Source organism: Kogia breviceps, chromosome 13, assembly GCF_026419965.1.
Source record: "Kogia breviceps isolate mKogBre1 chromosome 13, mKogBre1 haplotype 1, whole genome shotgun sequence".
Lineage (NCBI taxonomy): Eukaryota > Metazoa > Chordata > Mammalia > Artiodactyla > Physeteridae > Kogia > Kogia breviceps.
Genome location: NC_081322.1, coordinates 42,051,190 through 42,070,585, shown reverse-complemented (window position 1 = coordinate 42,070,585; position 19,396 = coordinate 42,051,190). Strand labels below are relative to the sequence as shown.

At 44.1% G+C, this 19,396-nt stretch overlaps 1 protein-coding gene across 2 annotated transcripts in view; it reads left to right on the top strand.

Annotated features, from left to right (window-relative positions):
- SLC22A16 (solute carrier family 22 member 16) overlaps positions 1-18,467 on the top strand; it is a 33,966-nt gene extending 15,499 nt beyond the window's left edge. Inside the window, exons 4-8 of one of the 2 annotated variants that reach the window (XM_059083601.2) lie at positions 3,550-4,081; positions 6,934-7,061; positions 9,898-10,007; positions 11,018-11,117; positions 18,097-18,467. In XM_059083601.2, the coding sequence (XP_058939584.1) occupies positions 3,550-4,081; positions 6,934-7,061; positions 9,898-10,007; positions 11,018-11,117; positions 18,097-18,294 (1,068 nt within the window). In that variant the 3' untranslated portion in view covers positions 18,295-18,467. Of the gene's footprint in view, positions 1-3,549; positions 4,082-6,933; positions 7,062-9,897; positions 10,008-11,017; positions 11,118-12,093; positions 12,308-18,096 lie in introns of those variants that run through there. The other variant, XM_067011250.1, reaches the window with a different exon arrangement.
- Positions 18,468-19,396: the final 929 nt, after the last annotated feature.

Genomic DNA, 19,396 nt, shown 5'->3' with positions numbered 1-19,396 from the left:
AGATGTGAAGAATAGAGTGTTATCAGTGGAGGTGACAGGTATGAATGGTGTCAAGGAGGCTTCTGGAATTATTTAGGCAGTTGTGCAATGGATTGTTTGAGCCCAGTGACAGAAGTAACCAGTAGGAAGTGTGAGTGAACACAAAAAGAACTGGCACTGAAAAAAACATTTTGGGGACTGATGTTATAACTTACTTTAATGGGGAAATTTGCAGTATTTGAAGGTTTAAATTTACCAAACAACTGGATTCTTCTGTATGGGAGTCCTCGTTATCAGGGTTCATTATCTGAGTCTTGCAATTACAAGGTTTCATGGGGAAATAAAAGCTGTTGCCACAAAATATGAAACTGACCATTAATACAATAGTCCCCATCAAGCATCTCTCTGCTTACTGCTAGTAGGCTAGCCTCTTTGCAACTCTGATGCAAAGTGAAATTGCAGATCTTACAAAAGATTGTAGATTACAGAAAGTCTTTGAAAGCAGTGGGGGAAAACTACCTGAATCCTACACAGATCCCTTGACCAATTGGGATCTGGCAGAGATAAACCAGTTTACTTTTTTTTAAAATTAATTTTTATTAGAGTATAGTTGATTTACAGTGTTGTGTTAGTTTCTGCCGTACAGCAAAGTGAATCAATTATACTTATACATATATCTACTCTTTTTTAGATTATTTTCCCATATAGAACCCAGATAACTTTTTTTTTTTTTTTTTTTTTTTTTTGGTACGCGGGCCTCTCACTGCTGTGGCTTCTCCCGTTGAGGAGCACAGGCTCCGGACGCGCAGGCCCAGCGGCCATGGCTCACGGGCCAAGCCGCTCCACGGCATGTGGGATCTTCCCGGACCAGGGCACGAACCCGTGTCCCCTGCATCGGCAGGCAGACTCTCATCCACTGCGCCACCAGGGGAGCCCACCAGTTAACTTTAGAAGAAATTAACATCCACAAGGATAATGACAAGATGAGCCTTCAAAAGAGTATGATTCAAAAATCAAAGGATTAAGAGAGGCCTTTGGAGAAATCAGTGGCACTCTAGAAAAATTTAGCAAAAATTAATTTTACAATTTGTTTTATAAAAGTCAAATATGAAATAATTTTGTAGGAAAAATTCTAATCCTTTCACCGCCACCCCCCTCCACACACACACACAAAAATCCATCATTTGGGGCTTCTCTGGTGGCGCAGTGGTTGAGAGTCCGCCTGCCGATGCACGGGACACGGGTTTGTGCCCCGGTCCGGGAAGATCCCACATGCCGCGGAGCAGCTGGGCCCGTGAGCCATGGCCGCTGAGCCTGCGCGTCCAGAGCCTGTGCTCCGCAACGGGAGAGGCCACGACAGTGAGAGGCCCGCGTACAGCAAAAAAAAAAAATCCATCATTTGTTTCATTCTTTGTTTATTCCATGAGGGATCACATATTGTTATTATAATCTAAATTTTGTTAAAGATAGGTCTATTTTGGGGGGCTTCCCTGGTGGCACAGTGGTTAAGAATCTGCCTGCCGATGCAGGGGACACAGGTTTGATCCCTGGTCCGGGAAGATCCCACATGCCGCAGAGCAACCAAGCCCGTGCGCCACAACTACTGAGCCTTTGCTCTAGAGCCCATGAGCCGCAACTACTGAAGCCTGCGTGCCTAGAGCCAGTGCTCCGCAACAAGAGAAGCCACCGCAATGAGAAGCCCGTGCACCGCAAGAGAGTAGCCCCCTCGCTCAACGCAACTAGAGAAAGCCCACACGCAGCAACGAAAACTCAATGCAGCCAAAAATAAATAAATAAATTTATTTTTTTAAAAAAGATAGGCCCATTTTCAAAATAAAGTTTTTTCCCCCATTTTTTTATTGTGGTAAAATACACATAACAATATTTACCATATTAACTATTTTTAAGTGCATATAGTTCAGTACATATTAAGTACATTTATACTGTTGTGCAAGCATCACCACTATCCATCTCCAGAACTCTTTTCATCTTGCAAATCTGAAACTCTATATTCATTAAACAATAACTCCCCATTCCCTCTTTCCGCCGAGGGAAAGAGCGAATGCTTTCTGTCTTATGAATATGACTGCTCTAGGTACCTCATAAAAATGGAATCACATAGTATTTGTCTTTTTGGAGTTAGCTTATTTCACTTGGTATAATGTCCTCAAAGTTCATTCATGTTGGAGCTTATGTCAGAATACTCCTTTTTTAAAGCTAAGTAATACTCCATTGTGTGTATATACCACATTTTGCTTATCCATTCATCTGTTGATGGATGCCTGGCTTGCTTCCACATTTTAGCTACTGTGAATAGTGCTGTTATGAACATGGGTATAAAAATATTTCTTTGAGATCTCACTTTCAGTTCTTTTGGATATATTCCCAAAATAGGATTGTTGGATCATATGGTAATAATATTCTTAATTTTTTGAGGAATTCCCATACTGTTTTGCATAGCAGCTGTACCATTTTGCGTTCCTACCAATAGTGCATATGGGTTCTGATTTCTCCACATACTCACCAGCACCTGTTATTTTTTGTTTGTTTGTTTTTTTGATACTATCCATCCTAATGGCCATGAGGTGGCATCTCATTGTGATTTTGATTTGCATTTCCCTAATGATTAGTAATGCTGAGCATCTTTTTGTGTGCTATTGGCCATTCCTGTATTTTCTTTGGAAAAATCCAAGCCCATTTTTGAATTTGATTGTTTGTTTGGTTAGCAGACGTTTGGTCCTGTCCAAAGCATCCATAAAACATTTGGTCCTGGCCAAAAGGTACTTGATATTTGGTCCTGTCCAAAACCGTTTGGCATAGACCAAATATGCTCATGGATGTTTTGGATAGGAACAAATTACAGGAACCTTTTGGTGTGGACCGAATGTTTTGTGGATGTTTCTGACAGAACCAAATATCCTGTAAGGGCTTGTTTTATTGTTGAGTTTTAGGAGTTGTCTACATATTCTGGAGGTTAGTCTCCTATCAGATATATGATTTGCATATATCTCATTCCGTAAGTTGGCTTTTCACTCTGGTGATGATAGTGCCTTTTGATGCACAGAAATTTTGAATTTCCCTGAAGTGCAGTTTGTCTGTATTTTTTGTTGTTGTTGCTATTGCCTGTCAAAATGAAGTTTTAATCAAACCTTTTTTCTTCTCACTAGTTACCATAAATTGTTTGTCCCCATTTAAAATTTAGGATCTGATAATAAGGCTCTTCTCCATATAGATACATTGACACACACATTTGCAAGGAACGGAGACATAAATTCACACTGTAAAGGAATATTTAAATGAAGCAAAAGGCAGTGTCTAACATTTATATCATGCATAACCACTCAAGTTTTGCCATTTGGGGTGGACAGGGTGTGGGAAGATGAAAGGACCCATTTAAAGAAGAAGGATGGATCGGATTAAATGCCATTGTATAAATATGATACAAGTTTCAGAAAACAATGCTTTGTCATTTTCTTTCTTGCCTATGTGTGATTTGCAGAGTGATTGGACTCCTTAGTAGTTATGTGTGTGACCTTAAATCTGGACCACCCTCCCTGCTTTGTTTTGCAGTCTGGAAGTGGCTATCTCGTGGTGGTGTTTGTCTATGTGACAGAATTTGTCGGCATGAAGTCTCGGACGTGGGCATCCATCCACTTGCATTCCTTTTTTGCTTTTGGAACCATGGTGGTGGCTTTGACGGGCTACTTGGTCAGGACCTGGTGGATCTATCAGATAGTCCTCTCCACGGTGACTGTCCCCTTTGTCCTGTGCTGTTGGATGCTCCCAGAGACACCTTTTTGGCTTCTCTCGGAGGGAAAATATGAAGAAGCACAAAAAGTAATTGATACGATGGCCAAGTGGAATAGGACGAGATCCTGTAAACTGTCAGAACTTTTATCACTGGATCACAATGGTTCTGCTGGTAATAAGCCCTCTCAAGTTGAGAAGCACACCCTATCAGATCTGTTTTATGACTGGAGTATTGGAACAAGGACACTTATTGTTTGGCTGATTTGGTTCACGGGGTGTTTTGGGTTCTACACCTTCTCCTTGAATTCTGTTAATTTGGGAGGCAATGAATATTTAAATCTCTTCCTCACGGGTAAGTGGTTAAATTATATTTAAGTTGTAGCCATGAAGTGAAATTTCTACCAAGTTTTGAGAGTGTTTCTATTGTCTTTTTCTTCTACCAGGAACAATACTGCCAACTACGTGATTATGGTCTCTCTTAGTGTTACACATGTATATATTCTCTTTAAAAAATGCAAACAGTTAGAAGACTTGAGTCCCTCCTTTCTCTTCTGCCTCTTCTCCTTGCATGCTTCCTTTCTTTAAGCCCATTGCCATCTCAGAACTATCCTTCAGAGGTAACTTCTATAACCTTTTGCTTGTGCTTTCAAATCTCTTTTTATTCATCTGCATACATTTGTGAAGATAAACGTTTTATATTTTAACATAAATGAGATTATTCACTACATACTGTTCTTTGCAAGTTGCATTCCTTTTAATATTTAACATGTCTTGGAGATCTTCTGGTATCTTTCTACCTTCAAATGTCCCTAGTTTAGGAATTTTAGTCAGTAAAATAACCTAAATACATGCAACTGTAATTTATGTTGTCATGCTTCTTTTAATTCAGTAGCAGGTTAAAATAGCTTCAGATACTGCTGTGATAGCTTGAGGCATGACTCCTAGGGTAAACCAAATTCATACCAGACACGAGAGAATTATCAGAAATGCATTTGTCCAGCTGTTTACTTCCGTGTAGGCTGCTTGTATTTGATATTATCCCCAGAAAAGTTTGCTTTAAATTTTTTATACATAGCTAACATCCCTTCTCATTAAAGTGCTCTAATGAGACACCTGTTTTTGTTTATTATAGCTCAGCAGAAATTATGAGAGAAGTAATTTTAAGAAAAAAACTTTACTCTTTCTTTGAGCAGACCAACAAGTTTCTAAAAAGAGCCTATCTTGACTTCAAACACATTCTATGTGTCAATTGGAGAAAGGATGCAGTATTCGTAGAACAGAGCAGCAAATGGTAGGAGAATGAAGTAGGGTGGGGTGTGGCATGGGGAAGCTTAGGAGTGCTGGAGTTTTAGATCTTTATGCTATAGTCTTAATTTTGATGGAGATGTAAATTCTCAAGAAACCGGGCAATCTCGTAAATATAAAAATGTTTTCAAGACAAATACCATGGTTTTAAAGTCTCCACTGCCTTTGATTTTTCATGTCATTACCCTTGCCAGCAGCCCTCTGCCTGACGGGCACTTCTAGTCAACACTTCCGTGCTGTGAAATTTTTGAACAAGTTTTCATCTCCTGAGATGGTTTGGGGCTGGTGGGAATTTCAGCTTAGGTTTTGTGCTACTTGCAGGTGATAAGCGCTACAGTAGCCTGAAGACATATCTTTGAGGTTATGTGGAGATAGGAGCAGAATAGGGTTATACATTATGAAGTAAAGAAGATTAAGGGCACATGGTCCTAATCCCAGACAGATTGGGCCTCATTGGTTGCACCATTTCTATCCCAGGCATAGTCAAGTCAAAATTTAGATGCAGCATCTATACAACAACTCAAGAAACATCAAGGTGGAATATACTTTAAAAGGTTTCTTCAGCTGTTTCCCAGTTGCTGTGCAGCTTTGCTAGACTCCAGGAAGTCGGTTGGTGGCCTTGCACACAGTGCTGTAGAGAGGGGAGCCCTGAGTCAGACGTGGAGGGAATCAGACGTGAGGGAGGGAGGTTTGCAGGAAAGGGGCCTTGGCTCCCAAAGACGAGTCCCTGAGCTGTCACTTACTCACTGGGCTCAAGTCATTTAATCTGAGTTGGAAAGTGGGAGTTATAATCCAGGCCTATTCCCATGAAGTTCTTTGGAGAATCATTGATTTATTTGACCTTGAAAAGTGTTTGATAAACAAACAAACAAAAGAGTAGAGTAATAGATGTACCTACTGTTTGGGCCTGGAGGCATGGACCCAACAGCAGGGTCTGTGAAAGGGAGGCCTTTTCTCTGGAGTTGTTTATTTTCCATGTTAATGAAAAGGAGTGAGGCTGTCTCTCCAATGGGGCTCAGAATGTTATTTTTTTTTGTCTTTGTCCAGCCATTTTTGTTTTTGTTTTTGTTTTTCTGAGCAGCTGCAACTGAGTTTAATTTCTGATGTACTGCTAAGAATGTTAGCTCAGAAATTATGTGTCCACCCGCAGAGATATGTTCCCAAAGCTGTAGGAGACATGTAGACCCAGGCCTGGCAGTCCAGGTGCTTGCAGCATTCTGTAGTTGAATGGGAAAATGCACATCAGTCCTAAAAGGCAGTGGTGGGTAGTGTCCTGGGGTTAGGCAAGTTCCGGAGGGTCGAAAGAACAGACCTTTGAATTACGTGGACAAGCTAGGCTCGTAAACAGTGACAGTTTCTCAGAGGCTATTATTGGGTTTGGTCGGTTTTGCTGAGAGAACTTCTTGCGTGCCTCCTGATGCATTCTGGCTGATAGATGTAAAGCTGACACTGAATTTTCTACTTTAATTGCCATGTTCGAAGCTACAGTACAAACATTTCCCCATAGTTCTGCCAAGCAGAAGTCAAAGGTCAAAAAAGATCAATGTTGCCTATTAATGTACATATTTATTCACTCAACCGGCCCATCCTTCAGTCACTGTGCTGTGTCCTGGGGAGCTTCCTGCCTAGTCCCGGGATAAGATTCCGAAGACAGGTGATAAGTGCTAGGCAGATTATGTGAGCATTAGTGCACGGCACAGCAAACATCCTGCCCACTCCAGTGAGTTTAAAAGTCGTGGGGCTTGCTGCCTCTCAGGCAGTTGTTAGATAGTTCTCAGAAGCCCCTGGAAGCAGAGAGAGGGCTGACCATGCCTTTTGGGTGGTGGGCTAGAAGGCAGGGTCCCCTTGTTCAGTTGGACACTGTGGCTTATTGAGATGCATCGTTTTGCTCCATGACAGGTGCAGTGGAAATTCCTGCCTACATCTTTGTGTGCTTCGGGATGGACCACGTGGGGAGAAGAAGCATTCTGGTTTTCTCCCTTCTCTCAAGTGCAGTGACCAATGGTGTGATTATGGTGATCCCCAAGGTGAGTTACTTTATGTTTTATTTAGGGAGTGGCTAGTTATACTGTGACAGTGTGATGGGAGCATTTTCAGCTTATGAATATGAAGATGAATTAAGACATATGGATACAGTGTATGCTGTACATAGTATTTTAAATGTTTTCTTTAAAAGTGATTCTTGGGCTTCCCTGGTGGCACAGCGGTTGAGAGTCCGCCTGCCGATGCGGGGGACGCGGGTTCGTGCCCCGGTCCGGGAAGATCCCACATGCCGCGGAGCGGCTGGGCCCGTGAGCCATGGCCGCTGCGCCTGCGCGTCCGGAGCCTGTGCTCCGCAACGGGAGAGGCCACGACAGTGAGAGGCCCGCGTACCGCAAAAAAAAAAAAAAAAAAAAAAAAAAAGTGATTCTTTCTCTGTTACACAGATAGCTGAAAATTTAAGGAAAAAAAAAGAAATGTGGGGCGGGGGTAGGGAGAAAAGCCTATAATCCCACTTCCGAGAGATGGCCACTGTTGTATTTTGCCAACATGATCATCCTGAGTGAGAAGAGTAGATTGCACCTTCCGGTAATTATTTGTCATCTTAAACTTTTATTCGTTCATGAAAGATCTATCCAGCTTCTAGTATGTGCCAGGTTCTTTCCTAGGTGCTGAGAATGTGCAGTGAGTCAAGTTTCTCTGAGTATAACGAAGAAAAACAAAAAAGGATGAGGGATGGCGAATGACTGTGTATGGGGGGGGGGACGCACTTGTGAACTATTTTATTTTATCTAAGGTGATTGAGGATGGCGTGCCTCTCACAGAAGGTGATGTTTGATCAGAAACCTGAAGGAGGGAGGGAGCCATGGAGACAGCTGAAAGATATGATGAGTCTTATGTTCAGGACTGTTCCAGTTTAAGTAGTCTTTTTTTTTTTTTTTTTTTCACTGTGGTAGATTAGTAGTTTCCAATTTCTAGTGTGCATAAATCCCCCGAGGAGCTTGTTTTTAAAATTCAGTTTCTTGGGGGCTTCCCTGGTGGCGCGGTGGTTGGGAGTCCGCCTGCCGATGCGGGAGACACGGGTTCGTGCCCTGGTCCGGGAGGATCCCGCATGCCGCGGAGCGGCTAGGCCCGTGAGCCATGGCCGCTGGGCCTGTGCGTCCGGAGCCTGTGCTCCGCAGCGGGAGAGGCCACAACAGTGAGAGGCCCGCATACCGCAAAAAAATAAAAATAAAAAAAAAAAAAAAAAAAAAAAAAATTTAAAATTCAGTTTCTTAGTGAGAAACAGTGACATAAACTACTGAAATGGCTTTCACATTCCTGTATTTTGGCAAACTCCATCCCCTAGAATACCTCTTGCACCCAGAAGTGCTTCCTTTCTTTCCCCCCAAAATGTAAAACCTGTATTTTCATTCTCAATATGGAAAATATGGTCACTCTAACAATACTTTAAAATACTTTATTTTAAATCGATTTTTATAATTATTAAGCAATAGTATCTCAACATTTAGATCAAGGCATTTTAAGTTTTGCATATTGTTTGAAATTTAACAAGCTAACCAGTGACTTCCTTTTATAGTAATGCTTCACTTAATTATCAGGTTTGGTGAATCACATGTTTTAATATATTGATGTTTCCAGGTGATTGATATATACAACTGATACACATCAGTTAAAACTGCTTAAGACAAGGAGGTCTCTGCCAATTTGAGGGAGCTTCATCCACACCCTTTTTGTTTGTGTTTTTAAGTAGCTTGCAGTTATATTTGTTGAGCTGATGGCAGCTGTCTTTGAGCGGTGAAGATTTAGGGAAACCCTAGAACCTTCAGGTTCTACGGTGGTTAAGCCCCAGCGGTAATGTGGAAGACAGGAAAGTGGCTGATGGGGATTTCTAGAAATAGAGTACTAACCCTTAGCCACAAATTTTTCCCCTCTAATAAAACTTCTCTCCAAATGGTAATGTCAACACAATACAAAAATGTTTAAGTCCCATTAATTCATTCAGCAAATATCATCTACAATAGTAATTAAGGTGACAAGGTGACACTGGTTGCCTTAATAGAGGCACCACCAAATCTCAGTAACTTCACATCATAGACATTTATTTCTTGCTCATAGAAAGTTCGATGTGGGTGTACCTTGTTGGTGGCTGTGGGAGTGGTGAAGGGGGTGTTTGGCTCCATGGAATCATTCAGGGACCCGGGTTGAAAGAGGTGCTGCCACTCCTCACACATGAGCTCCAAGGTCACCTCGGTCTCAACACCCAGCTGGCAGACAGAGGTGGAGAGAAAAGATGGACTGTGGGAGGTCTCTGAGAACTACTGCAGGAAGTAGAACATGTCCGGGACGACAGCAGAAACCACCTGAGAGGGTCTCATTCCAAAGTGTCTCTTCCCAAATAGCTTTTCTTTTTTTTTTTTTTTTTTTTCCGGTACGTGGGCTTCTCATGGTTGTGGCCTCTCCCGTTGCGGAGCACAGGCTCCGGACGCGCAGGCCCAGCGGCCATGGCTCACGGGCCCAGCCGCTCCGCGGCATGTGGGATCTTCCCGGACCGGGGCACGAACCCGCGTCCCCTGCATATGCAGGCGGACTCTCAACCAGTGCGCCACCAGGGAAGCCCCAGCAAATAGCTTTTCTTATTTGGTAATTTGAAATCTCCAAGGCTGCAGGCAGGCACAATAAAACTTTCCTCTAAATTTCATAAAGATGGAAAGCTTTTGCAGACCATGCGTCGAGTTTACAAAATAAAACTCTCATTGTTCTGAAAACTACTAGAGAATTAGAAAGTTTTAAGTAATAATTTTAAGGATTTTCTATTTTTCTTTTTAAAATATTACTTGATGACAAAATGATGGTCTATTTTGCTAATATATATTTTTTCAGGATTACCATGTTTGGTGTGTGGTGGCAACTATGGCTGGAAAATTTTCCATAGGGGCAGCATTTGGCCTTATATACCTTTATACAGCAGAGCTGTATCCAACCATTGTAAGGTAAGAGTTACTTATTTTTCTGTTGTTTTCTTGTTATCTTTCACTTACGTGTCATTTGATTACATCTGGCCTTTGAGTATAAATGCTTTCTTTCCGTAGAAGTTACTGGAGCTCCAAGCTATGGGAGGGTTACATATGATGCTAATTCTGAATCTGAGGCTTTGTCTATACGTCATTAGCAAGGATATTAGAGAACTTGTTTTGAAATAACACTCTTATTATCCTAAAACCATTTTAAGTCTGAAATACAGTTGACTTACATGGACTCAAGGCTAATTTTCTCAGGTTGTATCTCTTGATGTCCCGATGTCAGTTATGTTAGTTTGTTAGGGCCGCCATAACAAAGCACCACAGACTGAGGGGCTCAAACAACAGAAGTGAATTTTCTCACAGTTGTGGAGGCTAGAAGTCTGAGATCAAGCTGTTTGGCAGGTTTGGTTTCTCCTGGGGCCTTTCTCCTAGGCTCAATAAGAGATACTTATTTATGTTGAAGGCACATTCTTTGCTTCCTACTAGACATTCTACAAGGTTTAAATAATTTTTAAAGGAAAGCACATTAAGATATTGCTTGACTTTAAAAAATTGAAATAGGATGTTCCATATATATAAACCTTTTGGTTTCCCAAATCCCCACTCCATACCCCAAATAAACTCTTGCTCTAGAAGACTGATGTTATCTGCAATATTAGACTCAATGAGTATATGTAAGAGCCTCATCTGCATAGCTGATGATGATTGGTTTACCTTCTTTTTGGTCTTGAATTGTCTTGAATTATCTGCATGCTTGTTTACACTGCTGTTTCACAGAATGAGAATATAAATCATGAACAATTCTTAAAAAATTAAAGTAAAATTATTTCCAAGTCTATTAAGCTAAGTTAAGTTTTACTATTTATTCTCTGCTGGAAGGGTGGGCAGGGGCTCTGGGCAGCTGTTCCCTCACTCTCTGCATCCTGTGCCTTTCTTGTCTTCTGGTCTCGCTGCTGCATTAATACTCTCCGTGTTTCCAGGTCGCTGGCTGTGGGGAGTGGGAGCACGGTGGGCCGTGTGGGGAGCATCGCGGCCCCATTCTGCATTTACCTCTCCAGCGTTTGGATCTTCACGCCACAGGTGTTCATCCGTTTACAGAACTTTACTGAGATAGCAGCAAGGCAAAAGAGCTGACTGCCTTCTCTATTTTTATTTATTGGAGGCCAATTTATAATTGGGTTATGGGGGTTTATAGAAACCTAATTAACAGCCCACCAGCTGGTAAGTAGGGTGGTGGGTTGCTGTTTTTCTTGTTCGTTGACTGCCTTCTCCCCCTCTTCCCCATCCCCCCGCCCCCGACCGGCTGTGAGCTGTTAATCAATTGCAGCTCTGCCCGCCAGAGCAGGACGTCTCCTCAGCACATCATGAAGCCGGGATTTGTGCAGGGAGAGCTCGGGTCTCTGGTCTCTCAGCCTGCGCCCCTCTGTCTGGATTCGCAGGCTGCCTCCCACCCCCAGCCCTTGCTTCTGTGTTCCCACCGTGTGATGGCTGGTCAAGGCCAGTTCTGGAGGCTGCTGCTCCCGGAAGGACCCATTGGTGTCTGCTGGAGAGGTGTAGGGATCTGTGGTTTCCAGCTTCCCCGAAACTTGAGGGGCTATTCACAGGCAAGGCTGCCTGCGTGCTTCTTCCTGGCTCCGGCAGCGTGAGCCATCCTCCTGGTTATGAAGTGTGCGAGGGGTTCCGTGCAGTTTGCACGTGTCCTCGTGGCCGGGCTGAGAGTTTGGGAAACCACGCGGACCACTGTTACACACACGGGTCAGGAGGAGGATGGGGGAGGGGAGGGGGCAGGGAGATGGGGACAGTGGGGAATGTGGGGGGTGGCCTGAGGGGCTGCACCACCTAGGGGAGAGCCCTGGGTGTGCCGGCCCTCCCTCCCTCCCCCTCCAGGCTCCCTCTCCCGGGACTTCTTGGTCCTCATTCTCTCTAGGCTGTTCCCTCTGGGGCTCCTCCTGTGCTCCTGTGTTCTTCTGATGGCTTCATTCTCCAAGAGCCATTCTGGATGTCTTTCTCAGTCCCTGCGCGGGTAACCTCTCCTGATTCTGACTTCTCTTCCAAGCTGCAGACCCACTAGCCCCATGGATAGTCTCCCTGGGCGACTTAACAGCTTCACCGTTTCCCAAACCCAGCCGGCCGCTGACTTGCGTTTCTTCCACCTGTCTCCGCTCTGGGGTAGGAGTCCGTGGCCAGCAGCGTGACACCTGAGCACCAACTTTTTATTCTCCCACGCCCTCCAACCCACGACACCGAGTCCTCTCCTTCTCTCACAACCAGCCTACTCACCTGCCTCCAGTCCAGCCCCTCATCACCATCTGCCTCCCTGGTTCCCTCCCTGCACACGCCCCCGGCCCCATCAGAGTAGTTTGCTGAACCGCAGCTCTGGTCCAACTGCTCCTCACCTTCAGAGCAAAACCCAAACTCTGCCTGATACTCACGGCCTTTCCAGATTGACCCCCTGCCCATGTTCCCTATTTTGTTTTGTTTCCTCACACACTTCCTCCTCCTCTCCACACCCTGTTCTCATGCATTCCCCACCCCCCTTCCTCTGCCTGAACATCCCCTCTGCAGAGAATGCTCCTCCCCCCCAAACTTCATGTATCTTTTTTTTTTTTTTAAGAGAATGGAACCAGTTTTATACATTCTGTAGCCATGAAAGTAATGTTAAAACCAGAAAAGCAGATAAGGCTAATTGACTAAACCAGGACCACCTGTAGAGGAGAGAAGGGGAGGCTTCTGGGGTGCAAGCAGTGTTTTCTTGTGGGTGATCAAGACCATGATGTGTTTGCTTTATAATTATTTCTTAAACTGTGCATTTGTTTTATGCATTAAAAAATTATATCATATTTTATGGTAGATAGGTAGATAGACAGATATAGACCTTTTTTTTTTCCTTTTTAAGAGGTAAATCCAAGAACTTTTAGGACCCAGGCTGCCTCAGAAGCTTGCACTCCATCTAGGTCAGAGCCCTGAGGGCTCCCAGGACCATAAGATGCGTTAAGGCAGTGATTTCTTCCCAGTATGTCTATGAAGTCCCTTTCACAGGGTCTTCCTGGGCTTCGTAGAGAGCAATGGCCTCACCAGGTTCTTCTGGATGAGGGTGTCCTGGAGCTTTAGTGGCTGTGACTTGCATGGCTGGGGAAATGAAACCAGAACTGGACCCACTTGCCTCATTCCTAGTTTGTCCTCTTGCACTGCCTCTGCCGGACGACTAGTGGAAGGCCCAAAACTCTAGGGGTTTAGATGAGGCAGCTAAACCTCTTTTTTTTTTTTGCGGTACGCGGGCCTCTCGCTGCTGTGGCCTCTCCCGTTGCGGAGCACAGGCTCCGGATGCGCAGGCTCAGCGGCCATGGCTCACGGGCCCAGCCGCTCTGCGGCATGTGTGAGCCTCCCGGACCGGGGCACGAACCCGTGTCCCCTGCATCGGCAGGCGGACTCTCAACCCCTGTGCCACCAGGGAAGCCCTAAACCTCTTTTAAGACCAGAGCAAACCCCACTTCTTTAAGAAGCCCACCCAGATCCAGTGATGCAACCTCTCCCTTTCCCAGGTCTGTGTAGCATTTCGTGTGTACCCTTTCCGCAGCCCGCTGTTGCAGTCTGGCTGTATTATTCACATGTATGTCTTTGTCCCCCAGTTAAATTGTTGAACTCTTAAAGGATAGGGCATTTTTTGTACCCACAACTGGATCCACAGGAGCAATTCTCTCACCTTGCATGCCATTTATGCTATAATTTACTTAATATTTTAAATCAAATAGAATGGCTTTTAAAATTTAGCTTTGCCCTAAACAACAATAACAGTGAAATCATGGGTGTTATACTAGTTACATGTTTTTCTAAAATACACTAACAATCTCATAAGTAGTGAAACAAATTGTGAGACGTCCTTAAAAAAAAAAAAAAAAAAATCACCTGGCATACACAGGTGGTATGTGCGTCTGCTCGTTGGGAATCATTGGCTCAGCATGGTTCTCTCTCGTGTCCCAGTAACAGGCACTCAGTCAAGTTTGCTTAATTGGGGGCGTTGGGTCTGGTCTACACAGGACGGAGTTTTGGAGAATCCACCACTCTTTTTAGGTCACGGACTTTTCCAGAAGCATCCCCTTTGTGCTAGCACTTTATGTTCTTTGTTAAATAAATAAAAGATAAAAATGGAAAAGATGTTTTTAAAAATAAGCTAAGACACACAGAAGAAGGTAGACAAATCTATAAAAGCCAACTGCTATAAAATCACTAAAACCAAATAAAGATTTGTTTTTAAAGGACATCCATAACAGTCCATTATGGGCTACAGAGTTAAAAGGGGTTTTTAAATTTTATTTAGCAGGTACTTAAATAGTGCTTGTTATGTAACAAGCTCTATTTTAAGTGCTTTACAAGAAGTAGTCTTCACAGAATGCAGGTACTGTTTTTGTTATCCCTATTTAAGTGACAGAACTTGGGTTCAACCCCAAATACCATGCCTTTTGCATAGGTCAAACAAATAAACAAACAGTCCTAAAAGGGATGTAGAGAAATAAATTCTTCCTCCGCCCTGACCCTGGTCCCCCCTTCTCTAGGGCAACATCTGTCAGCAGGGTCTTGTGTATATTTGCAAAAGTATTCTGTGAAGGTATTTCCTTTGGATGTAGTAGATGTTACTTGTTATTTTTAATGAGTAAAAAAAATTATTAAATTTCTCATTAAGCTTATTTATGGGTGTCAGACTGCCTAGGGAGCCAGTATTTTCATTTTGAGGAATAGAAATGGTAATCTAGAAGATAAGCTTATATTTTCTCTTTCAAAAAGAAGCACATGAAAATCACTCCTTCTGTTGCTTTTATTATCAACCATCATTATTTTAGTAATCTAAGGAAAAAAAGTGGACACCTAATTCATATCCTGTTTGTATTCATGAACTCATTTGGCAAAGGTCGAGTGTTGATTTTGAATTAGCCTCCCTGCTAGGTGATAAGCAGCAGAGATGAGAGAAACAGCGTTTGTCCTGAGAGATGTCCAGTCTGGTGCAGAAGGCAGAAGCCCCAGAGAAGAGGGCTGTGGTAGGGAAATGCTGGGGTTATGCGGTTGTAGGCGAGGGCTACCAACCGAGGCTAGGGCCAGAGGGGAGGTTTCCCAGAGGAGGGGGCTTTAATCTGTGCCTGGAGGAGCCAGTGAGGGTCAGCAAGGTGGAGGAGGAGAGAAGGGAGTTCCACGCCGAGGAAACAGGAAGGCAAAAACTTAGAGGGAAAAGGAACTTGACCAGTTTGAGTTTGGGTGCAAGCATTACTGCTAACACCCAGGGTGGTTTGAGGGGGCCAGGAGATATGGGTGAAAGGATGGGCAGGATCTCAAAGGAGAGCAGAACAGAAGACCATTCAGACCTAAAGGTGGGTTGGAGAGGACAGGATGGAAAAGCTGTATCCACAGGGCCCATGATGAGTTTGCATATGGTGGAGCCGGGCAGCTGGAGGGATGGGAGGGTTGTTCTCGGGGCTGGAGGGAACCTGGAGGAGGAACAAGGTTGAGGTGGGGAAGGACAGTGCACTTGAATTGTGGGTGATGAGTGTGAGGTACCTGCTTGATGGCGGAGGCTGGGGGAGGCGTCCAGGAGGCGGGTCTGGAGCTCAGGGGACCACCCCCATGGGAGGTACAGATTTGGGAGTCAGCTTATGAAGAGGTGAGGGAGACTGAAGAGCAGAACCGTGGGAACGGTGGCATTGAAAGCCTGATGCAAAGAGGGGTCCAGGGCAGAGACTGAGATGCAGCAGCCGGGGAGACAGGGAGGTGACCAGAACCCCAAAGGAGGAGGGCAGGTGAGGAAGGCAGGACAGGACAGCAGCCAAGAAAGGGCAGAACAGGAAAACGTGCATCAGGTTTGGCAGCTAGGAATCTGTGGCCCGGGAAGAGCAGCTTCTGTGGGTGGTGGGAGTGGGCCATGCTGTGGGGAGCGGGATGGAAGGAGAAGCAGTGAGTGCTGTGGAGAGGGTGGGCTGGGGGCTGCAGTGGGGTGTGGGCTGAGGCAGAGGGCCTCTTTGCTTGTTTCAAAAGACTCCAGAGTAGTAATGATAGCTACCATTTATTGACTCTTAACATAAGCCAGTCCCTGTTTTGAGTGCCCTAAATGTGTTACTTAATTTAATCCTTTCAACAGTCCTTTGGGGGCAGGTAGTAGTAGTAGTATTTCCATTTTACAGATAAGGAAACTGAGGAGCAGGAAAGTTAAGTCACTTGCCCAGGGTCATACAGGTCGCAAGTACAAATTCCTGGGCAGAGTGGGTACAGAAATTAGAAGAGGCTCAAGAACTTCTATTTTTACCAAGGGAAGCTAGCCAGTGGAAAGGAAAAGATCAAACATCAGTGAGAATTAGGATTGACATATACAGACTACTATATATAAAGTAGATAATCAACAAGGACCTGCAGCATAGCACAGGGAACTCTTCTCAATACTCTGTAATGACCCATATGCGAAAAGAATCTAAAAAAGAGAGGATATATGTATAGGTATAACTGATCCACTTTGCTGTGCAGCAGAAACCAACACGACATTGTAAATCAACTATACTCCAATACAGATCTTTTAAAAAGTTAGATCCAATTGATGTGTTCCAAAAAAACAAATCAGCGGGTAAGAAGGGAGGTCTACGGATGGAGGAAGACCCCACCCCACCGGCACCCTTCCACCTCCCACCCGCAGGAGGAGGTGAGAGGTGACAAAGGCTCCTCCTGGCCGGTGGGGGGCGGGGGTTGGCGAGGGGGGAGGGGAAAGGAGGTGGGGGGAGGGGGAGGGGGGAGGTTTGGGGGATGCTTGTAGTGGGGTTGGGGGAGCTGGCCAAGGGCCGTGGGAGACCAGGTCTTCTGCTGAGAGTGAGAGAGGAGATGGAGGGTTCTGAGTTTGTTTAGTGCCTGACTATTCTTACTACCAAGTTAAAAAGGAAAATCCAGTCTTGTCTTGGATCTTCCATTTGATTCTATTTCTTGTTTAGACTTATTCAGTGTTTTTCAGACCCTGGCAGAGGGCACTTCTGGGGTTTCTGCGTCCTTTGCAATGTCACTTTAGATTCTGTTACTGCTTCTAGGCTTTACTCATGTATTTCTAGATTTAGGTTGTCAGTGTTCTGCAAACAAAGTAAGGAGCTGTCTTCCCAGGTCACGTCTGTTAGTGATGTGGCCTCATAGCGCGTCACAGTTGCACTGTGTCTCAGAGGCTGTGAAAGCACCAAGTATGCAGATTTATCAGAAAAACCATGCCTTAATTTAATTTTATGGGGTCTTCCCAGGCAGTATTTTTTTTGCTAAAGGGGTTTAAATGATGTAAGGACAAAGTTTTTACAGACCATATAGAGATTTAGTTCTAAAATCCACCCAAAATCTACATAGCGATCAACAGAGAATAGATGTGCAGACTTTAGTTTTTAATGTGATTTGCATTTTTAAAAGCAAACACCTTGGTGCTAGTCTAAAAGGTTACCTTTTATGTGTCAAAACCTGGAAAGTTAAGAAATACTGAATTTTTACAGGAAATCACTTGGACCCACCCCTCTCCCATAGTTGCAGCTAGTTTCCATTGCCTCTGTTTTGTTTCTCGCTAAATTCTGTAGGTTTTGGTTCATTGAAACATTCATTTGTGCATGCATGCATTCATTCATTCCCCACCATTTATTGGATGCTGATAGCATGTCATTTTTTTGGGCTGGGGCAGGGTTGACTAACACAGTCCCTGGCCGTCAAGTCCAAATCCAAGACTCTGGGTTTCCCCATGAGACTCTGGAGTCTGGGAAGACAGGGCAGGGACTTTTTTTCCCCTGTGTAGCTCCTAGGACAGTGCCTACACGAGTAATAATGCAGGTAGTAACTGGGATTTATTTAGTAGGTGGTTAATGAGTGATCAGATTAAGCCTAGTCAGCAAATTAAAGAACCCCTGGACCAGCATAAGTAACCAAAAGGTCTCACTGAGGAATAAATGACAACTGTTAGGTCAAATTCAATTCTATTGTCCTCTGAAAAAGGTTCAGAAATGATTATTCTCTGAAGGATACCCTTCTTTCTCGATGTGTCACTTATTCTTTTTTTAATTCCTTCTAGTTGCTTGTTGGTACTTTGGCCTTCGTGAGTGGAGTGCTAACGTTCATGCTTCCAGAAACCCTCGGGAAGCCTCTGACAACTACTTGGGAGGAGACTGAAAAAGAGAGCAGTTCAGGCAAATTACTTTCCACAACCGATAATACTGAGTTAGAAAATATCGCAGTGGTTAACTCTGAGGATTCTGGTCTTAATAAATAAATGTGCCAGACGTGTTGTGTAGCACCTGAAATATTGTTTACTGCTTTTGTATTAGAGGAACATTATTCTCATCTCCTGCATGTCATGTGTATGTGTCTTTTTTTAAATTTTGTAAGAAAGTTTTGAAACAATAGTTTTGTAAAAGTAGAAGAAATAAAAAGATGAGAATTTGCATTTTTTTACACTGTTTCTTATTGCCATAAAATATTTTTCCGTATTTGTTCTTCTGTGTCACTGATTCTTGCAGGCCAGAGGGACTGCTACACACTCCCTTCAGTATCAGGATCCCCTCCCCGCAACACCGCGACTGTCGACTGGGAAGAGGAGGGGGCATGTGAGAGTGTGTTTCTTTTGACAAAGCCGCTTGAAGTTTCTATTTCTGATATTCCTTCCTCTCTTAGGAGAATCATAGCTCTAAATTCAAGTTTTCAAGTCATTCAGAAATGCCCTACCAAAAAACACTTGTCTAGGGCTTCCCTGGTGGCGCAGTGGTTGAGAATCCGCCTGCCGATGCACGGGACACGGGTTCGTGCCCCAGTCCGGGAAGATCCCACATGCCGCGGAGCGGCTGGGCCCGTGAGCCATGGCCGCTGAGCCTGCGCGTCCGGAGCCTGTGCTCCGCAACGGGAGAGGCCACAACAGTGAGAGACCCGCGTACCGCAAAAAAAACAAAAAAAACCACACTTGTCTAACCATAAAAATTATAACTACAAAAAAAGATATCTTGCTTTCCAGCACCCCGAAGGAAGAGGGCTTGAATATGCAGACACATGTGCTTGTGTTTGGCCCAGTTAAGGGACACACAACTGCTAGGGGCCAGGAGTGAGTTTTCTAGCCTGACAGTCTGATTCTTCCTAAATTTACCAAATTCTCTCCATAAGTCTCACTCCCTGTACATAGAAGCTGTGGCATTTTCGTGTATTGCAAACTTTTTTTTTTTTAAGGGAACTTGATTTTTATTTATTTATTTATTTATGTCTGTGTTGGGTCTTCGTTGCTGCGCAGGCTTTCTTTAGTTGCAGCAAGCAGGGGACTACTCTTTGTTGCGTGCAAACTTCTTATTGCAGTGGCTTCTCTTGTTGCAGAGCATGGGTTCTAGGCA